Raw genomic sequence first — 12,495 nt, 5'->3', positions numbered from 1 at the left:
TAACCCACTCTCCTGATCAAGCACTATCAGACTTTTGGCTCTTCCCAAAAATAAATACAGTGCTAAAAGAAAAATGTTTTGACACAATTACCGACATTGAGAGGGGCACGATGGAACAGCTGAAGGCCCTTCCGAAAGAAGCCTTCCAAAAATACTTCCAATCATGGAATCAAAATTAGGTTAAGTGCATCTGTAGCCAAGGAGAGTATTTGGAAGGAAATTACCTAGTTCAAATTTGATGTAAACTTATTACTTTGTTCGTAATAATAATATTCACCATATTTTTTTTATTAACAACTTATACAACTTATCAATGAGTCCAATGTTGAATGGAATGTAAAATGATTGGACAGAGAGCATTTCAACCATAATTTGTGTACTCACAGGAACACACTGCATCAGGTACAAAAAATTTTTCACCTACTTAAGAATTTTAATGATTGCTAAAGAAAGTCAAAATCAAATTTTCCTTATTTTTTCATGTTTTTCTGACAAAAAAAAAATATTTCCAGTATTATTTGAGTTTAAATACTAAATATTTAAACTAAACATCCACAACAAAATTCAATTTTTTTACTATTTGTATTTTTAAGCCAAAATGGATGTATATTTGTTTAATCTTCTACAGTAGTTCTTTTTCCAGCAATTCCTAATTATAAAAGCATTATTAACAACTAACAAGGTATTACAGGTAAATTTTTTTTCCTGACTCTTAAAAGTTTTCTGAGACATTTTCAGGTTTTTCCTTCTTTTTTTTTCTCCAGAACTGTACATTGTCCTCATTTTCTCAAGCATTGTCAAAGATTTTTTTACGATCGATCGTCATTAGACTACATGTTCAAGTTACAAGCTCAAATTTCTACAGAAATGACTTTGCACAGCCTTACCTTATCCGAGTCTGTTGTGTTCCCGGATCCAAATGATGCCAGCGAGCCCCTATCCAAATTCTCAACACTGTCATCCAATGATGTAGAATCCTCTAGGTCACTGTAAAAAAAAAAAAAATTGTATAATGAGTATATTTTTGCAGTACATGCACTTAAAACACAATTAATTATTTTAATAAATGAATAGGTATATGTTTCTTTATTGAAAAGGGGTTGACAAACTAAGTACTAATTTCAAAACTATATTTTATTGAAAACTTCTGTATATTTAAAAAAATGTTTTGTGCTTATTGCATGCATATAGGTCAAAATACGGGCAGTATACAACATACTACAAGCACCGTATACAGGTATGACATGTTGGTTAACCCCAGGCGCAAAACACTAGGGCCATGCTCTTGCGAATACTACAGATTGGCACCCCTGCTTCTAGCTACCAGTTAAGATACTAACTAGGGGTCAGCGACTATTTGAAAAAAAAAAAAATTAAATATTCATGACCAATTTAATATTGACAGTAGTTACAGCAGACAAGTGTTACATTTATACTAAAAGATAGCATCAGAAGGGTGAACGAAAGGATGCAAAAAATCTGCATCGGAGATTTGGCAAAGCTCCTTGCAACTATTCCAAAGGTGGAAGAAGAAGAAGAAGAAGAAGAAGAAGAAGAAGAAGAAAAAGAAGAAAAAAAACTCACATCCATTGATGCACGTTTCAAGTATTTTTTTAGTTTAAAGGATCCTTTACGGATCGTGGAACTTCAACTGCCCTTGTTTATAGATTCTTCTGATCGGGGAGGGACGAGATGAGTATAGAGTGCCAGGTGTGCGACAGGTGTTATTCAATTCCAAATTTGATCCAAATAAAATTTAAAAAAAAAAAAACAGGATTCTGGAAAGCCTAGTTAGTTGTACCGCGCACACTCACCGACTGGACCGCTGACTGCCGGGCTTGAGCTTGGCCGGGCTCTTGGGCATGCTGAGGGGCAGGGCGGTGCTGAAGTATGTCTCCTGGATCACCTCCCTCAGCTTCTTCACCCAACTCTGCTTGCTGTCCAGGCTGCCCGCCTCAAGCCAGTCCACAAAAACCACCACCTCACCACTCGCCCGCGACCAATAACCTTCCATCCCACACTCTTCCGACCGGCTCACAGCATGGGCGTCGCAAGCAGGGGCGTAGCCGGGGATGGGGGGGGTTTACGGGTTCAAACACCCCCCCCCCCCCTAGCACAAAATCTTTAAATATGTAATTTCTTATTCATCACTCAAACAAATTTCATATTAAAATTAATAAAATTTTTACCATTACAATATTTAAATTTAAGTACCGAAAACTACTAAAATAGCACTATTTTACACCTTAAAAATCCAAACTTTCCCGGGGGGGGGGGGGGGGAGAACCCCGGACCCCCCACTTCAATACGGGGGGGGAGGGGTGGGTGGCATGCTTCTTAACACCCCCCCCCAAACACAAACCCTGGCTACGCCACTGGTCGCAAGGATTTTTTTTTTTTGGAGGGGGACTGCAATTGATTTAGTTGTTGAGGAATATCCATCCCCCGGGGGGGGGGGGGGAGGGGGGGAAGCAGGGGGTCTGGGGGTCCTCCCCCTGGGAAAATTTGGGGTTTGAAGGTGCAAAAAGGTGGTTTTCAGGCTTTTTTTTTTCCCCTAGATATTCTAATTATAGTTGTTTGCAATATATCATTTATTTATTATAAAAAAATATTTTCAGAGAACCAAATTGTAAAAACACAGTGCTCACATTACACACGACTGGACTAAATGCACCATGCGCAACATATGGATTGTATCACAGAAATCATATTTTTTAATATAACTACGAAACTAAATATATTATTGGAGGGGATGAAATTGAAGACTTTTATAATTGGGGGGGGGGGACGTGTCACCCCTCGTCCCCCCCCCCCCCCCCCCTGGTTGCGATGCCCATGCTCACAGTGTATTCCTTTATTGTCGCCTCGCCATCTTTCAACTTACAATATTTTGATACAACTTGCAGTAAAGCTTCAGTGATAATTTTTTTGGTTTGTCATCGCACAGAACTTAGCTTTGGCTACTTTTTGAAGTCAACACTTGAGAACTGGTGTGATTATTAAGATAATTGTAGTTACCCGCATGCAATAATAAGTTATTTCTTCGGGATGCTTAAGACTTGAGACCAATTAGTAAATGTGTGATTGCAACAAGGTATAAAAGGGCTGGGAGATATGATTTATGCCTTCACATTCCCAAAATTGGGATAAATAGCTCAAAATTAGAATTTTGAGAGGGCCTAATACCCCTTAATAGATGTAGATATACAACAAAGGGCCTGGGAACAAATCATTTTGCCAGAGTCTTTCCCCATTTATTAATTTCCTATTTGTTTAAACCTCACAATACAACAAAACCTAAAGGCTAAAGGTTACAGTGGTTGTAACTGTAAACGTGATCTGTGCATATCGTATAACTTGGAAGGTTTCCAAATAGATTTTAATAGCAATAGACTTGTAATTTATGTCCAACAATCAGGGTAAGCATTAAAAAAAATATATTTTGAAAGACTACTTTAGTGCCCAAACCCAGGGTAAATAAGGCTAATTTATCATATTAAATTTTAAAAAAAAGATGTTAGCTATGTACTGCCTGGTTTAGTCAATTTCAAGAATTTCAACAACATAACCTCCTGATTACTACAAGAACTTAAAGAATCCAGGCCCATTGGGATTCGTGTAACATTCACAGGCAAGTTGTGTGGTAACTACATCACTACCATCTCCCTTAGATTCAAGTGAAAATTGCTGCAAGGACATCAAAAATATTCAATCTCTCTCCTGGACAAAATAAACAAATATTAATAACATTTATTTTTTATATTTTCAGTTTGTCTAACTTGACAATGATTTTGTATTTAATTACTTAATCCACTCCTGTTAAGCCTGGAAATTATGACCACTCTTTTCATAACAAGACAGGATAAATGCTCACATTACACAGTGAGGTTTCCCACAAGAAAATTTAAAAGAGTCACTAAAATTAACTGTTTGAGAAATATATTACGGTTTTAAAATCTTACAAAAATCAAGTACGATAGAGCCCTGCTAATCTTGACTAAATGGGACCAGACACCGTTTGGAAAACCAAAAGTCCAGATTAAATGAAATTTACCTTAAAATGAACTGAGGTAGGATTAACAAAACTTATCATCTTTGCAATTTAAATTAATTTTTTTTAAGCATCCGGATTAGCCAGGATTAACCGATTTACTGATGAGCGGGTCTGCAACAGAAGAACTCTACTGTATGTCTCTACAAAAAAAATTATTTAAGAAGCTTTCTCTAAATTAAATGTTATACATATATGTAACTTCACCGTAACTCACCATAACTAAATTTTACAAAACATATTATAATTATCTGTCAGTTCAAATCACCAGTTACTGAATATAAATTACTTGCTGAAAATAAAATATAATTAATAAATACACAGAAATGTATGGATACTGACAATAATCCAAACACCTCGCTCACAAGAAACTGCAAGACCCACTAAAAAAAAATTACTCACTTTGAGCACTATCCTGTAGTCCGATATTGGAGCTCGGCCCGTCCACACAGCAAACTTGCACTCGTCTGCCTCTATGTGTTCCGTCACACCCAGCTCAGATGTCTGCAAGAAAATATGTCAGAATTTCATATTTAAAAACTTCACTTTTTTATAATGGGAATATCTCAACAAAAAAAAAATTCTGGAGAATGTAACAGAACTGCACATCTCATTTTGGAAGAGAAGAGGTGAAAAATTTACAAACCACACGAAAACTTAAATTAACTGGATGTAAAATTTTTATCATTAATACAAAGAAAAGGCAATAGGAGTTAGCAGTTAAGTGATATCCTAGACTAATTATCACTGCAAATAACATTATTAAAAATCAGAGATTCAAAACCATTTCTCTGGAAGTAAAGACATATGTACTCTTCAGCCACAATACTGACATACCCTCTTTCACATCTCATAATGTTACCACATACTTATTTAAAATTCTTACCAAGAACATCCCTACTCTTCCCACATTATTATTGCAAATGATATGACAACTTAAAAGCATGTCTCTTTTGTTTATGTATGTACATACTTCTCTTGTATTAAGTTATAATGAGGACTGCTCAGCATAATTTTCTAATTTATAAGGCAATCCTTGATTTTAACATGGTTATGAGAAGACATATTTTTCTATTAATGACAGGACTAGGATTTTACTTTCTTCAAACAGATTTGTTGAAACCCAGATCAAAAAAGGTTTGGTGAAACAAGTAGAGGTTGGGAAAGTTTTTTTTAGTACTACCTGTTCCCTTAAGAATGTTACAGTTACAAATTATTTTTTTTATCTGAACAAACTACTTTCCAGCCTTTCAAGCAAATGCAACCGTTTTGGATTTTGGAATTATCTCTGTCCATTTCCCAAACATCGTCGCAAACAGGCTGCGTTTTGAATAACAAAATAAGTAGGCCATTTAGATCAGTAAGCATTACTTTATAAATTAAATGGGCTTGAGCCACACATCAAAAGTGAGTGCTGTTGTACAATGGGAGATCCAGATTACATTATGGTGAAGTTCCACCACACGTCCAGTATTTGAAGTGCTTATTTAGGTACAATACCTAATGTTCCGAAAACTGTGTTTCAGGAAGAAATCAAAAAAATTCAGAGCATATTCTTTACGTTTGTTTTAGACCCTAACAAGTTTGGAAAGTACTTACTTCTGTAATCAACTTTTTCCACCTTCAATTAGCTATAGAAAACTTTTAAGATTTTGGTGAAATTTTTAGTAGAACCTTTTATGACATAAATTTCAGTGCTGTAACAATCAGAAAGCATGTAAAATAAGAGAGTAAATAGTAAATACATTTTTCTACAAACACAAGTACGTACATGTCAGTTTTTAAATCCTATTTTCAGGTAGTTTTTTTTTACTGTAGTCTTCTGACTCAAATTTTAAATTGTGTCGGAGGTGACAAGGCAGTCGGGAGCCACGCCGGTACTGACCATCAGCTTGTTCTTGTAGAGGTATCTGGCCTTGCCGTTGGAGTCCTTGACTTCCTTGCTGAACAGCAGGTACAGCTCGAACAGGAAAATGTGCCTTTCGCGCCCCTTGCGGATGATCTGCTTGGGGTCCCACACGTGGAACGTGTCCTGCAGGATCACCTCCCCCAGCTTGTCCAGGCTGACGTCGCAGCCGTCCAGCAGGGAGAGGTGCATGGCGTCGTTGGCCTTCTTCGGGACGTTCAGCATCACTTCCAGGCCGTCCTGCCAGGTAGTTTCAAGTCAAACACGTGGAGGAGCAAGGGACAATAAACTTCACAGGGCAGGTGAAATAGAAGTAACTAAATTTAACATCAATCAACTTCAACGCTAGTTTAAAAATTTCAACCCTCAATTTTTCAATGTTTTTTTTCTTTTTTTTCTTCAAACAATTAATAAAATGTTTCAAGTGTTTTTGTATGTACAATCCAAACCCATTTTAAGCTAGCCAGAGGTCTAGGTTGTCATAATTTGTTGAAGAGAGCCCAGGACAGTGCATTTGCGTCTGAAGGAGACTTGGTTTCTTGGACTTACCGTGAGTTGTTAATCAATTACTAGATTTCATTCAGTAAACTTCTTTTTTTTTTCTCTTTCACTTTTTTTTACAGCAAACCATAACACACAAAGAAGGTATATCATAATTTCCTTGCAGAGTGGTGTAAACTATGTGTGTGCAAATTTATTTTTACAGTATTGCGTTTTCTGGTGTATGAGATAGTGTGGTAAGTGCAAGACATAATGCAGCAGCATGAAATCAAAATTCTTGTACCATGTTCAATGATAAATATTGTTTCACTTTCATTTGCGGATAAAAATCTCCCATAACTCAAATTTTAAATTGCAGCAAGAAATGCAAGCAGGCGGTGATCTAATCCCCCTTAAGGTGGCTGCCTGAAACAGCTCCAGGTTTCATCGTGCCATTTACAAACTGCTACAGATTTGGTAAAAGATGTCCGATCATGAGAAGCATTTAAGAAATTTAGATTAATAACAATACTGACACAACCACAAACACATGCAACAATAAAAGGCACATTGATAACTGCTTCCAACAGAAGCAACACACTATAATTTACAGATATATCACGTTTCCACCTGCACAGGAAAAACTTACCCAAGTCACGAAAAATGTCCAACATCTTTCATGAATTTTGTTTTAAATTTCTTCCGTGTTTTACTTCGTAGGTATTTGTATTAACAAAGTATAGGTATTGTTATTCATGATTTTCATTACCGTAATATTAAAAATTACTGGAGTGTTTTTTGTGATTGTGTATTTTTTTTTTTTGCCCGACTTAGTTGTGATGTCTTGTGTCCGTTTATTATTGTTAGTAGGTGGTTCCTGCCCTACATGCAGTTCACATCTTTTGTAAAGTGTCTGGTTAATTTTCGTCAGGTCCTCCTGTCTTGTTTTATTTTTCGTCTGTAGTGCATCTGTATTTGTGCCGTGCCTATCCTCAGCCCTAACCGTCGACGGGACGCACAGCTCACCTTGATCTCGCCCTGGCCCTCCTCGCAGCACGACTGCAAGTCCTTGAGCAGCAGCTGGTACTTGGTGATGCGCTGCACGGGCTTTATGAGGTACGCCGCGATGGGGTGCTCCACGCGGTGCGCCTTCTGCAGCTCCTCGAAGAAGCACCCGCCGTGCTGCACCAGCACGCTGTTCGACTCCGGCTTGTTCCTGCAGTACTGCACGTACATGTCGAACTTCTGCGCCTGCGGGGGGGGAGAGAGCAACACCGGTCGGTCGTCATCGGCCCGGAGGCCGGCCCGTGCCAGAGGTGGAACTGGATAACCAGCGCCCGGCACCGGGCGGGTCCAAATGAGTCAAGAGAGTGTACCCTGACAGCAGTGCAAACATTACAAGATTTTATAAGTAGTTTTATATTTTGTCCAATTTCGTTTTATTGTTTTTTTTTTATAAAAGGCATTTTGTAATAATTACTTCAACAAAATAGTGATAAAATTAATATGCTGCACATGACAAATAATTTTTTTTAAGGGGTGTCTAAAACAGATACATTCCGTGGAATAAAAAAATTAATAAATTAGAGATCACTTGTGGTTTAAAAGTGATTCGATAAGAGATGCACAATAAAACAAATTAATTTAGGTAATTCTTCTGATCCGTGCACTTTAGCTGAGTTCCAGTATGACATTTTCAAAGTTTGGAGCAAACTGATCGCGTACCATTGTTAGATAATTTGCCCCATCGTATGTCATGAGCATGACTCATGACATGGGTGTTTGAGAAGAGTTTCACAAAATCGACAATACTGACGCAACCACTAACACATGTAACAATAAAAGGCCAACTGGTAACACTTCCAAAACACTATTAGAGCGCGGTTACACGGGAGTCTGAACTACTTCAAGTGAACATGTTCAGCTGTTGAGTGCGGTTACACACAGTCTGAACATGTTTCGTTCGAGGCCATTTCCCATTTAACTTAAACAGGTTGGCAAAGTAGTTCAGATCGACATATCTTCTACATTAGCCTCTGATTGGCTGTTTAGAATATAAACAGTCCTTTTCAGAAATCCAAGATGGAAAGTATCCTGGCACAAGTAGAGTAATATGTTACCGAATGCAACAAAAAAAAATCAACAGGTAATTATATTACTTTTTTTAAATTGATCCTGACATTAATTATCTTAAAACTGAGATAGGTACCTACTCTCGCTCAAAAATAATAAAAAATAAGTTTTAAAAAATTTACTGTGTATGTTGTTTGAATTCCCGATTTGTAAAAAAAAATATTGAGTAATATAATCATAACATTTCTGCTGATAATACTGTATAAACAAGTGAGAAAATCCCGCGTTTTCTGGATACAAAATAGAGAAGATCAACAACAGTCATTCGTTGACAGTGGACAATCGGTTTTAGTTGGTTTTAGAGCTGAACACACTTTTCAGCAACTACCGTGTAACCGTACACTTTCGCGTTTGTAAACATGTTTACTTAAACATGTTCACCTGAAGTAGTTCAGGGTCCCGTGTAACCGCGCCCTTATTTACAGATATCTTGTTTTCAAAAGGCATTCTTAGGACTTGCGAAGGAGAACTTACCCAAGTCACAAAACAATGTCCAACATCTTCCGGCATAGTCTCGTACTTTTCCAGCTCCTTCAAGAACACATTGTTATGGAAATCATAAATTTCTTCCATGTTCCCAAAGATGACATCCTCTTTCCCCTGTATTGCAGGCGGTACATTCAAATTTGATCTCATCTCCACAAGGAAGCTCTTTATGCACAACTCGAGATCCTTAACGTATGTACGTTCTGTCTGCAACAGTTCAGCCATGATGAATCTGCAAACATATGCAACATTACAACCCATGGACTATATGACCACCTCTGTTTATAAAATACATTACAATTTGGTTAGTACGAAATAATAAGATTTTCAAGTTTGCTTATTGTTTTTCAAGGAGAAGGCCGGGATCACCAATAAAACATCAAAAGTAAACAGTTTAATTTTATGTTAACTTATTAACTGCAGGGTTATATCATAAAACTTAATTTAGGCACTTATCACTTTTCTCAAGAAAAGTGATATGTATCATGAAAACATTCAAAAGTGTTCCGAGTGTTTTTTATTTCATGTTTTTCAACTACATTCGTTAGGGCTGGAAAAATTAGCATGTTCTGATATATATGCTATTGTTTTTTTACTAATTTACACTTAAAATAAAATTTTGCTAACTTATGTAACGTGTATTTTATTTCATATTCAACTCTAAATCTTATTTTTAGCTAAGTTAGTTTAATTTGTCATTTATTTGTAAAGCTTTTGTTAAATGTTTTCAAAATTGTGTTACCAAATGTATCGTTTCAGATTTAAGACATATTGACATATTGACATATGTATTGTGTAGACTTTCCCTGACCTGAATCACCCCACCATTAAAAAAAGAAACTACTCCTTAAATATTTTTTATTTTTTTTTTATTGTTTGGGCACATGCACAATTTGATTTTTTCTTGATTTAGGTTTGTCACTTAAGACTTATTGGAACTTCAGTAAATACACAAACACAACACTGCCAATTTCTTCATTTTGCTTTAGCATGAATGCAAGGTAAACCAAGAAGCATTACAACTGCTTGGTGTTCATCTAATTTTAACACTTTTGGTTATCATTTTTTACCTAAAATTTGTGACACATATGCTTCGTGGTATTGCCATGTGTCTGTGATGATGCTAAGTTACCTGCATCCAAAATAACCTCAAAACATCTGTCCAATTATCAACCCAATTAATATGTGAATTACAATAATCAAAATTCTTATTGAAACAAGACTTGCATCAAATAGGACAGAAACCTTGATTAATTATGGAAAGATCAGATGAATTGATAGATTTAATTTAATGAAAATCCCTAGTAATCTGAATAACCAAGCATAAACAAAATGCTTGTTGCTCTGACCGAAATTCTTATCCAAAACTATGGTGTAATCAACTTTGATGGTCACATTAAAAATATATTAGGAAATTATTAATTCCAAGGTTTTGCCATAGGAAATCCGCAATCTTAGATCCACAAACCAATAAATTATGACTACTTCAATTGTATCACAATCCAAGCAATCAAACAATTATAGAATCGGAATTTACTCAACACTGAAAGAACTCCATGTGCAGATTAAAAATGTATCAGTTAAACATGCATTACCTTTCAGTAATACAATTCCCATAGGAAGAAATCCACATACATACATACATCCAACAAACCTCATACGTACTAATGTATGTACTGACGTAACACTACTCACTCTTTTCTGCGAGCAGACTTCCTCTTGTCCTCGTTCAGTTCTTTCAGTTCCTTACTAGCGACTTCCTTCAACTTTGTCTCCAGGAGAGGATCGGAGTTCCTGTCTATGGACAAATCTTGCCTGCTCTCGCCTTCTGCTAGGATGCCAAGCGAGCACTCCAACTGCGCTCTGAGACACATAATTACAGATTGATAAGCTGTCCACCGAAACTAAATACACAGTTTTTAATAAATAAAAGAAATAAGCATACTTAGACCAAATACAAATACAGGAAATTTTAAAAACATATACAAAAGCATTTTAAAAAACACCTTTGAGTACTAAGGAAGTGGTAAGAGTAAACAACTGCAAAAAAAAAGGATTGGGGGGGGAGGGGGAAGCTCTAGAAAGAAGTCAAGACGTGATGGAGTTAAGGCAAAAGGTAACAATTTTGTGTCTGCAACTATGTAGCTAGTTGAAGATAAAATTGACAAGACATTATGTGTTTAGTTATGTATCTGCACGGCAAAACAAATTACGAATCCAAACTTCTATAAAAATATATGGGTAAAAAAATAGTACAGTTTAGAATTCCAAAACTTCCAAAAAATTAAACAGGCAACAAAACATTTGGGATCCAACCAAATGATTAGATTTCACTGTGTAAAATTAAATAATCATGAACAGAGACAAGATTTTATGGTTTTATCTTTAGACCAATTTTGTTATTTAAAACAGAGGATATTTAATGTTATTGTTTTTATTTTTACAAAAGCTGTTTTGAAATATATTTACTCCATCAAAATTGTTATAAAATTAACATGCTGAATTTTTACGAAAAAATGATTTGTAATAAATTGGTCTAAAACAGACACATTCGGAACAATAAAAATTAATAAGTGAATATTTGTGTTTTAAAAGTCATTCAAAAAGAGATGCACAACAAAAAAAAAATTATATTAATTTTTCTGATCCATGCACTTTGGTACAATTTTTTGTCCTTGAATTTCAAAAATTAAAAGATTACTTTTTAATGATTTAAGATTTCGTTAAATGTTAATTAATTTTTTATATAACTTGCAGTTCGGTGTTATTCAGTGTTTTGACATGCTTTACAGCGTTATTTCGGTTTTATCGCAATTCACCGTATAATCTTGCCCCTAATCATGAATAAAATAGTGTGCTAAAAAAAATAAGGGACCTGAAATACAGCTATAGGATTCTGGTGCCGAGTGTAATTAGTACCCAAGCCACAAGTACAGGGAACCACGTACCGATACTTATCCATGCGGGAGCTGAAGTCCTTGTAGCGGTTGTCGACAGCTGCCACCCACTGCTTGATGGCGCTGGCGTGCGCATGGCCCTTCTCGACCAAGCTGTCCGCCAGTTGGATCAACAGCTTCACGCGCTCCCGGGTTTCCTGCGACCCGTCAGACAAGCAAGTTGTTATTTCTGTTACCTGCATGGTCAAAACTGCAGTGTGTTTGTTTTGTCCAAATTTTAAGTGGTATATAAAACTTACAAACCAACCTTTTTTTTTGTGAAGACCTACAAGACAACAATCCAGTATTTTGTTTGTTATAACCTATTTTACTTTACAATATAGAATTATATCAGCATCAACTTGGAGGGTTGCGACTAGGGATGTGCGAGTACCCGATATTTTCGGGTACGGTTCGAATCCACAATTACCCGAACCCGGAATCGTTGTACGTACATGGATTCGAACAGTATTACGAATATTCACAAAAGTTATAAATTAATT

At 36.2% G+C, this 12,495-nt stretch overlaps 1 protein-coding gene across 9 annotated transcripts in view; it reads right to left on the bottom strand.

Annotated features, from left to right (window-relative positions):
* The window catches only part of LOC134536834 (kalirin), a 402,054-nt gene that overhangs the window by 204,310 nt on the left and 185,249 nt on the right, over positions 1–12,495 (bottom strand). For all 9 annotated transcript variants that reach the window (XM_063376828.1, XM_063376829.1, XM_063376830.1 and 6 more), the window contains 8 exons: positions 12,005–12,150; positions 10,752–10,919; positions 9,045–9,288; positions 7,464–7,688; positions 5,937–6,197; positions 4,454–4,555; positions 1,815–1,954; positions 888–987 (listed from right to left, as the gene is read on the bottom strand). In XM_063376828.1, coding sequence (XP_063232898.1) covers positions 888–987; positions 1,815–1,954; positions 4,454–4,555; positions 5,937–6,197; positions 7,464–7,688; positions 9,045–9,288; positions 10,752–10,919; positions 12,005–12,150 — 1,386 coding nt within the window. The remainder of the gene's footprint in view (positions 1–887; positions 988–1,814; positions 1,955–4,453; positions 4,556–5,936; positions 6,198–7,463; positions 7,689–9,044; positions 9,289–10,751; positions 10,920–12,004; positions 12,151–12,495) is intronic.

Source organism: Bacillus rossius, chromosome 11, assembly GCF_032445375.1.
Source record: "Bacillus rossius redtenbacheri isolate Brsri chromosome 11, Brsri_v3, whole genome shotgun sequence".
Classification (NCBI taxonomy): domain Eukaryota; kingdom Metazoa; phylum Arthropoda; class Insecta; order Phasmatodea; family Bacillidae; genus Bacillus; species Bacillus rossius.
The sequence above is the reverse complement of the archived record's forward strand: the minus strand, read 5'-3'. Positions and strand labels throughout refer to the sequence as shown.